Here is a 9,753-nt window from a genome sequence, read left to right as displayed (position 1 = left end):
TTTTTTCTTTTTAATTTCTTTTATTAAATCTTAACTTATTATATGTTAACATTTAGGAGAATTAATTTTTTATAAATTTGTTTGTAATTTATTAAAAAATTTACAAAAAAATCTTTAAACTTTTTTTTATCTAAGAGTACTTTAATTTAAAATAAATTCAAAATCATATTAAATTTTCACTGTAAAGATTAGTCATATGAGTAATCTAAATTAATCCGAAATTTTTATCCAAAATTCAAGTTCGAGTTGCAAGTCCAAATTTAAAAGTAGAATGATGGATTGGTCTTGGGTTGAGTAATTAAGATTGAAGATAGAGTTATGGTTAGGCTTGAATTTAGCATTTCATATGATGGGTTGAACTTAAGTTATACCTCAAACTTGTTCAATCTGTCCGAATTACAGTCTTAAAAAAAAAAAAAAAGGAGGAGGAGGAAAAGGTGGGGGGAATAGAGGAGTACGGACGAGAGAAACATGAAACACGATAGAGAAAATATTAGGTGGTTCGTGCATAATTTGTGGTCCGTACCACTCAAAAAGAGATTAGAAATTTTTGCAAGAAAGCTTCACACATCATGACAACATTTTTTATTTTCTCTTTCAGGTCCCTTTCTCTCTCAAACTATCTACAACTATAAATATATATTAACCCACTAAATATATTATCCATTAACGATTTACTCATTAGTAACTAGCTCAGATGAATTACTCATCCAATAATTATTAATTACTAAGCAAGCATTTGGGTTTGGGTGTATTTTGACAGGCTTATTGTGATTTCTTTTAAGGGATGTTAGCAAGCAATTCCAAACAAAAATAAATAAGAGGTTACTCAAGTGAGTTATGTATGGGAATACATCTATTATTTGTAACTTGTGAGTTGTGCTATGCAGAATGATTCTGTAATATAATATAGATAAGTAATTTGGAGGAGTTGAATTGGTTCAACTTGTTCCTTTATTCAATTTTTTCTTAAATTAAATTTACAAAATAAAAGTAAATTAATCAACTAACAAAGCAAAAATAAATGCAAATAAAGTAAAGTAGAATTTGAGAGACATCAGTGCAAAATATCATTCTGCATAATAGGTCTAACAATCAACGGGCGGCTCAATATAATTTGAAGTCTTAGGCAAAAATTATAAAAATAGCTTTAATTAGTTGTTCATATGTTGAATTTTTACAATTTTTTTTTTTTTAATGTTTTGATTATTAATTGTAACAAATTTTTCAATAACTCTATTTTGAGATTGAATTACTTTATCTATTCTTCTCTTTTAAAATTTTTATATATCCCGATTTATGCTTTATAGGAGACATATTCAATCATATAAATAAAAATAGCTAACACTAACAAACAAAATATACAATTTATGTTAACAAAAAATTTAATGAATTTACAAAAAAAATTAATAAATAAAGTTAAAGAACAATGGAACCTAATTTATAAAATTTTGATCAAATTCTCCAATAAATTATTCAATTGAATAAAAGTGAGTTCAGTAAGACATTGTTAATAAGTATTGAAAAAAAAAAAAAAAAAAAGTGTAAACCAGAGAGGGGAGACATCGTATTGAGAGGGGGAAAAATATGTAAGGAATATGAAAAAAAAAAAAAAAAAAAAAAAAAAAAAAAAAAAAAAAAAAAAAGTTAATAGGAGAATATAGAAAGTTAATGGGAGAATTACAACTCTTGTGTAATGATAGTCCAAAAATAAAGGGTTAAAATCTCAAGTTTCAATAATTACAGCTCTCATGTAATGATGATCAGAGAAAAAAAGGCTGAGAAAAAGCATAAAAATCTTTAGTTTCAATAATTACAGCTCTGGTGTAATGATAATCAGAGAAAAGAAAAAAAAAATGAGAAAAAGGATAAAAATCTTAAGTTTCAATGATTACATCTCTAGTATAATGATAATCAGAGAAAAAAAAAAAAAAAAAGATTAGAAAAAAAATTATAAAAAATAAAAATAAAATTAAAAAAAAAAAAAAAAACACCTTAAGTTTCGATAATTACGGTTAGTGGAATAATAATCAGAGAAAAAAAAAGGGTGAGAAAATGATAGAAATCTTTTTGGTCCATTATTAAATCTTTTCATTAGTTGGGGTATAATAATAGAAAAAAATTAAAATTTAAGAGAAGTTAGAACATATAAAAATATAAAAAAATTGAGACATTTCAAATCTCCTTCTCTCGCATTTTTTTTTTTTTTTCACCTAACACACAAACAAATTAAAACTGAATAATTTATAAATGGTTCAATGTTTTTAGAACAATATAATTGTGAAAATTTTGGATCAAATCAACTGATTTAGTTTTATTCGATTTGATTTACCAATTCAATCGGGTTTTTGTGCACCCTTAAGAATTGGTTAATTAATAGTTAAAAAAATTTACAGTTTGCTAAAACAATTATTTTTTTAATTAGTCAGAAGATCTAATCTATAACTAAAAGTGTGTATAATACTCTCAAATTGCCACCAAGGAACGGTTAATCAACACACACACACACATATATATATAATGTCAATAGAACCCATGCTAACATTACAGCAAATGAAACATTGAACCGAACAATGTGCTGCCGCAACAGAAATTATCAATAAATACAAACATGTGGGTCTCACATTTACTATGTCATTTTAATATTATGACTTGGTCATATTTTATTTTTCATATGATCTATATGGCTTAGTTTTTCATTTCCGAAGACAAATTTATTGTTGCAGTATACATAGTGTAGCTAGTAGCTTCTTCTCAGCAGCGAGCATTTAATATGCTATGTCGAGAAATATATATTAAAATTTGGCCCTATATAAGACTACTGGTGGGTTGGCTTTTGAACACTATAACTAATTAGAATTTCCTAAATTGGTTGGCAGGCTGTATTAGGGTGAAACTATTTTGAAATATTTTAAAATCAACTCTGTTTTATTAGTTTCATAAAAATTGAAGCCAAACTGAATTATGAAATCAATAGAAATGAAATTGTTCAATTTGATTGCATGATTTTAAATTTTTTATAATTCAATCCAAAATATAAATAGAATTAAATATATATAATTCAAAAGATTTATAATTTAATCAATTCTTAATTTCAAAAATGTGTTGAATTCAACCTTCATTTGTTGTTTTTATCACCATTTTCCTGCAATTATTGTTTCTTTCATCATTTTCTTTGTTTTGCATAATGCTCGTGACACACAAAGGTAAAGACTTTCTAACGAATTCTCAATACTTTTCAACTTCCCATCATTTTACTTTTATTACATGCACGCAAAACACGACACACACGACATATATTTTAATACACACACAACAAATATATTAATATATCTCTACACACAAACGACAACACTCAAATCCCTTTCTCTCACATATCACTCTCTTTGTTCTTTTTACTCTCACATTTCACTTTTTACTCTTTTCCCTTTCTTTTACTTTTCTCTCACCTAGCGGACAAACAAATCAAAATCCAACAATTTATAAATGATACAATATTTTTAAAATTAAAATTAAATCAAATCAAATCAGAATTATTTATTATTATTACTAGAATACTTTGATAATTGATGTTGAAATCTGGAATTGTCCTCATATTATTGAATATAATTAAATTGAATACTTGATAAATTGTCCTCGTCCAGAAGCACGGTATACACGTGATAATTAATGTGCTTGTTTTGTTTCAGGGCTGCCGTGATAATTAATGGTCCCGGTGGGACCTTTGCCATTCAAAACTTTTCGTCAAAAATAATGAGATTTCGATGTGGTTGGTGTTGGGAAGAGATGCTCTGCGGATAAGGCTGCCCTTCATTTGACGTGTCATAGTTGTATTGCAAAAATAGTTGTTGGTCCATGAAGTTGGTGTGTGAAATTAGAAAAACGTGGAACTGTCCAAAATATATATATATATATATATATATATATATATATATATGAATGAATAAATAAAATAAACAAATGTTTCAAAAAATAATTAATGCTTTGTTATAATTTTTAAAATATCCAATTATTTTTTGACGGAAAAAGTAACAAAAAATTAGAAAGAATTTATGGATGAGTTAGGTGAGAGATTGAGTTTTTTTGAAAAATTGTTTGACTAAATTGCTTTAACTTTTAAGGAAAAAAAATGAAAATAAAAAAATAAAAAAAAAAATTTACTACTTAAAAACTTCTGAATTTGAAATACATGTGATAATACTGATAAAAATAAATGTATTTTTACTCTGATAAATATTATAATTTGTTGATTAAAATAATGACATAAACGCTTACTCCAGGTAGAAACTACCCTTTTTATTTTTTGAACGACAAATGATTTTACTATTTTACCCTTATATAAACAACCTCTTATAAAAAGGCCACTCGGTGTTTGTTGCATGGAAATATCAGCAATAGAACTCAAGCTTTGGAAAGACCTCTCTAATGGCTAGTCAAACGTCTCCTCCTTCATGGCTTATCCTGATCAGCCTCACTTGTGCTCTGCTTATTAGCTGCATCATAGCATCTGACGGAGATCAAAAGGCATGTGTGTATATATATATATATATATATATATATGATTCATATTGCTTTTAATGTTTTTAGAGCTTGATCATTATGCTATGAACAAGGCTTGTTAGTTGTATTGTCAACAAACTTCATCCAGAAATATTACTTTTTATAAAACGAATATGTTGATAGTGAGATCTCGTATATTAGGGTATATCTCTGTTTCAAGTATTATACTAAAGATATGTATTTGAGGCTGCATTGCGCTAACACACGCAGAATATATACCGAGATCAATTATTTGATCTTGTTTTAGAAAGATCAATTTCTAGAACTCATGATCATTTTGTTGTTGCAGGTTTACATTGTGTACATGGGTGACCGCCCCAAGGGTCATCTCTCTGCATCATTCCTTCATACGAGAATGCTACAGGAAGTTGTTGGCAGGTCCCTACATCTGCATATACTCTTTTATATATATATATATATATATATATATATACCAGAACATTAACATGTCAAAAGGCAGTGGATATAGATTATAGAGTAACAACTTGAGTGGGCTTTTTAACTTAAAAAAACAACACTCTTGAGTGGGCTCCACCTTTCAAAAGAAAAGAAAAAATCTTGAGTGGGATCCGTAACACGGTAATCACAAATTGAACATGCTGTTTAAATTTTAATACAATTTCTTGTCACATTTGCATTGAATCTGGCACAAATTGTTAAAAATGAAGGCTCTGTTTGTTTGTATGTCAAATATTTTATAGAAAATAATTTTTTTATAATTTTTTTTTCAGATGTTTGGTTATTCAAAATTCAAGTAATTAAATATTTTATTGAAACCTAACAAAAGTAACTTATACTTTTATTTTGAAAAGTTTTTTCAAGACATTAGCCAAACACCATAAGATAAAAATAATAAAGTAATTATTGAAGGAAAAAAATAGAAAAAATGGTATCATAAGAGTAGTACCTTGTACACAAAAACAATACCTATATGCAAAAAAGTGGTACTATATAACAATCATAAATGTAGTTTGGAACGGATGAACAATATTTTTTTCAAAATTGCATCAACATTTTGAAGAACTTTATTTTTTCGAAAGATCATAACTTTGACTCTATCAAATGATAAATATGAGTCCATAACAGCATATATCATCCCATGTTCTTATTTATGCACCGCTGAACAAACTTTGGTTGTCTCTCTCTCTCTCTCTCTCTCTCTCTCTCTCTCTCTCTCTCTCTATATATATATATATATATATATATATATATATATATATATATTTACTTAATTTCAAGTTTGGTGAACAGATGAATTTAACTTTGACATGTAAAATTATTTACCCCAAAAAAAAAAACCTTCGACATAAAATGTCCAAGAAGAAAACTCAACTATGTTAAAATGTCCAAAAAGAAGATAATATAATCTCTCAGAAGAAAATGCACACACATCCCAGTACATTTATACATCAAAAAATGTTGAAGTTTGAAATTTACTGTATATTAACTAACTTCTTTATATATAACTGGATGCATTTAACAGTAGGGCATCAGAATCTTTACTGTATAGCTACAAGAGGAGCTTTAATGGGTTTGTAGCAAAGCTGACAAAGGAAGAGATGGAGAAGATAGCCGGTGGGTGATTAATTTATAATTTCAATTTAATTACTGAATCCATCCCATAATTTGTTTGTCCTCAATCTCTTAACTCTGCTTTTAACTTATAAATTAAAAAATTGCAGGCATGGAAGGAGTAGTGTCAGTGTTCCCTAATGAAAAGATGGAACTCCACACAACAAAGTCATGGGACTTCATGGCCTTCACACAACAAGTTCCAAGAAGCCAAGTTGAAAGCGACATCATTATTGGAGTGTTTGACACTGGGATTTGGCCTGAATCTGATAGTTTCGATGGCACGGGATTTGGTCCGATTCCAAGCAAATGGAGGGGCTCTTGCCAATTCTCCTCAACAGATTTCACTTGCAACAAGTACATACCCCGGCCATAAATTATATGAATGCACGGATATATACATAATTAATTGCTTGTGCTGCCACTAAAGATTTTGAAAACTTTGCAGTAAAATTATAGGAGCTAAATACTTCCATATAGGAAGACCAATCCCTGCAGAAGATTATGCTTCACCAAGAGATAGAAATGGTCATGGGACACACGTTGCATCTACAGCAGCAGGGCGCGTAGTGAACGACGCAAGCCTATTAGAGTTTGGCAAGGGTACAGCAAGGGGAGGGGTTCCCTCGGCTCGGATTGCTGTGTACAAGGTATGTTGGAGTGATGGGTGTTCAGATGCGGATATCCTTGCCGCATTTGATAATGCAATTGCTGATGGAGTTGATATAATCTCACTTTCGGTTGGACGTGGCGGGGAGTCACTTCCCTTGAATTACTTTGAAGATACCACTGCCATTGGAGCTTTCCATGCTATGAAGAACGGAATACTCACATCCAATTCTGCCGGTAATTCAGGTCCTATTTATGGAAGCATCAGAAATTACTCACCATGGTCTCTCTCAGTGGCTGCTAGCACCATAGACAGAAAGTTTGAGACCAGAGTTCAGTTGGGAAACAACATGTTTTATACGGTGAGCAAGTATACTCATTACCATATATATAATCCTACTCAGACTTCCAAATTTTTTTGAGGGACATCTGTTTGATTTATGCCATCCAATGAATGTGCCTTTTAAATTAACTCTTTTGACATGTAGGGAGTCTCTATAAACACGTTTAACGTCGACTATTCATACCCTCTAGTTTATGCTGGGGATGTACCGAATACTCAAGCGGGTTTTAATGGAGACCTTTCCAAGTAAGAAAAAAAGAAAAGAAAGGGCAAATGTTGATCAGATTTTCTGAATTAATTACATCATAGATAATTGAGGATTAATGGAAAATGCGTTGAAAATGATATAAAATGCAGGTATTGCAACACGACAAACTCATTGAACATACTTTTAGTGAGTGGTAAAACCGTTCTATGTGAACAAGATGGTAACGGAACAGTAGTATTCCGCGCCGGTGCGGTCGGTACCATAACGACGTCCAATGGAGGCTTCACAGATTCCTCCCGTTCTTACCCTTTGCCTGCCTCCTACTTTGGTTGGAACGATGCCGCTCAGGTTTATAATTACATAAAATCAGCAAGGTACGTAGATTTGAAGACAATATTTTTACTTTAAACACAAACACATTTAATAATTTGGATAAAACCTACTTACTCTACAGTAATCCTACCGCAATTATAAGGAGGAGTATCGAGACTACAGACCAATTGGCTCCATATGTTGTTTCATTTTCATCAAGGGGGCCAAACCCAATTACAAGGGACATTCTCAAGGTATGTTGCGCGCGCGCGCGTGCGCACACACACACATATATGTGTCTGTGTTCTGGTTTTAAATTGCAACACTTTGTTCGATCTTGTGCAGCCTGACTTAAGTGCTCCCGGAGTGTACATTCTTGCTGCATGGTCACAGGGTACCAGTGTAACGGGAATTCAGGGAGATCCAAGAGTAGTTCCATACAATATAATCTCGGGCACATCCATGTCTTGCCCACATGTAACCGGAGTAGCTGCGTATGTGAAATCTTTTAACCCTGGATGGTCTCCTGCTGCTATTAAGTCTGCTCTTATGACAACTGGTAATTAAATAAGAAGTAATTTCTCTTAAGGGATGTAAATATTAGTGAAGATTATTAATGTTATGTATTGGAATACATCCATTATTTGTAGCTAAGTAGCCTAACTTGCCTTGCTTCTTTTGTTCTTTGCAGCGCTTCCAATGAACAGTGCCAATAATCCTGATGCCGAGTTTGCATACGGGGCAGGTCATATTGATCCATTAAAAGCAGTAACACCTGGTTTAGTATATGATGCCGGACAGCTTGACTATGTGAAATTTTTGTGTGGCCAAGGTTATAGCACCCAGGCATTGCAAATTGTCACTGGAGACAGTAGCATTACTTGCTCTGCAGCCAACACTGGAACTGTTTGGGATCTAAATTATCCTTCTTTTGCCCTGACTTCTCAGAGTTACCAACCCATCACCCGTGTCTTCCACAGGACCATCACAAATGTTGGTTCACCGGTGTCCACTTATAGGGCAATTGTGGTAGCCGCCACAGGCCTTCAGATCCAAGTTGTGCCGAATGTCCTTACATTTAACTCACTAGGTCAAAGCCAGTCCTTTGTGGTTACTATCACAGCCACATTTATAAATAATAATGTAATGTCTGGGTCATTGGTGTGGGATGATGGGGTTTATAAAGTGAGGAGCCCCATTGTCGCACATTCTTCTTATGTGGCACATTCTTCCTCTTGAAAATTTATATATGCTTGCACCGGCCATATATAAGCTCTTATGTACGAGCATGTTTCCTAGCTACAAAATGAAATAAAATAGAAGCATGGTGTGTTTTGGATCACAATGAAGAAATTGCCTACTTTATTCATGGATAGCTAGCCAGTTGGATTTCAAGTATATACAATGGTAGAAAAGCATAAGAATCAATTATACAATTTGTGAATAAGCCCAAGTCAGAAAATAAGATTAGAATGACAACTTGTAATTGACCAAACTTTCTAAGGATTGGTATGAATATTGCACCTTTCTTGAGACAAAGATTTACCTTTTCCTTCAAACACGTTACTCTCCACCATTAGTTTTCCGATTGCTCTTTTTACCTTCCCTCTCTCTATCCCATTCTCCAATTGTATCCCAACTCTCCAAACATGGCATTCGCCAATTGGTACTCCCTGAAACAAGTGTTGGCTTTTCCTCTGATATCACTTTCTGAATTTGCACTGATACCACTTTGTTGGAAATACTTGTCTAGAAACACACACAACATTATAATATTTGGAAGAGAATAAAATGGAGAAAAATACTTTTATTTCACCTAATCCTAACTTTTTCTATATATAAAATTGCTAGAATACGTAATTATATAGACATAACTCCCACTACATATGTATAACCATTATATTTAAATGCTTAATTACACCCACTATTCTCACTAACATGACATTTAGTAGGTATAACTCCCACTAATATAACCATATAGCCTTAACTCTCACGACCCTTAGTTTTACATAACTTTCACAATCACATTAACTTTGATATACTAATTATCATTAAGACAATTTACTACCTACTAACATGCTAAATGCCCACTTACATTAAGACAAATACTTTAAATGACTAATTAAATACTAACATCAAGTTTATTTTT

General features: G+C 31.5%; 1 protein-coding gene across 1 annotated transcript; it reads left to right on the top strand.

The window, feature by feature from the left end:
- The first annotated feature begins 4,387 nt into the window (after positions 1-4,387).
- Positions 4,388-8,957, top strand: LOC132270877 (cucumisin-like). Its single transcript, XM_059772082.1, has 10 exons — positions 4,388-4,524; positions 4,850-4,938; positions 6,044-6,135; positions 6,243-6,489; positions 6,581-7,103; positions 7,230-7,330; positions 7,442-7,666; positions 7,747-7,858; positions 7,950-8,163; positions 8,296-8,957. The coding sequence occupies exons 1-10, from the start codon at positions 4,426-4,428 to the stop codon at positions 8,841-8,843; spliced, it is 2,250 nt and encodes a 749-aa protein (XP_059628065.1). The 5' UTR covers positions 4,388-4,425; the 3' UTR covers positions 8,844-8,957.
- The last annotated feature ends 796 nt before the right edge of the window (positions 8,958-9,753 follow it).

Source organism: Cornus florida, unplaced genomic scaffold (assembly GCF_030987335.1).
Source record: "Cornus florida cultivar Cherokee Brave unplaced genomic scaffold, ASM3098733v1 CherokeeBrave_3.0.0_Hap2_Chr08, whole genome shotgun sequence".
Taxonomy (NCBI): Eukaryota; Viridiplantae; Streptophyta; class Magnoliopsida; order Cornales; family Cornaceae; genus Cornus; species Cornus florida.
The sequence above is the reverse complement of the archived record's forward strand: the minus strand, read 5'-3'. Positions and strand labels throughout refer to the sequence as shown.

Excerpts from the sequence above, each read along its gene's own strand:
- LOC132270877 (XM_059772082.1), top strand. The coding sequence starts at position 4,426 with ATGGCTAGTCAAACGTCTCCTCCTTCATGGCTTATCCTGATCAGCCTC. Across the intron at positions 4,525-4,849 it reads CATCTGACGGAGATCAAAAG|GTTTACATTGTGTACATGGG; the intron begins GCATGTGTGTAT and ends TTGTTGTTGCAG. Across the intron at positions 7,859-7,949 it reads TTACAAGGGACATTCTCAAG|CCTGACTTAAGTGCTCCCGG; the intron begins GTATGTTGCGCG and ends GATCTTGTGCAG.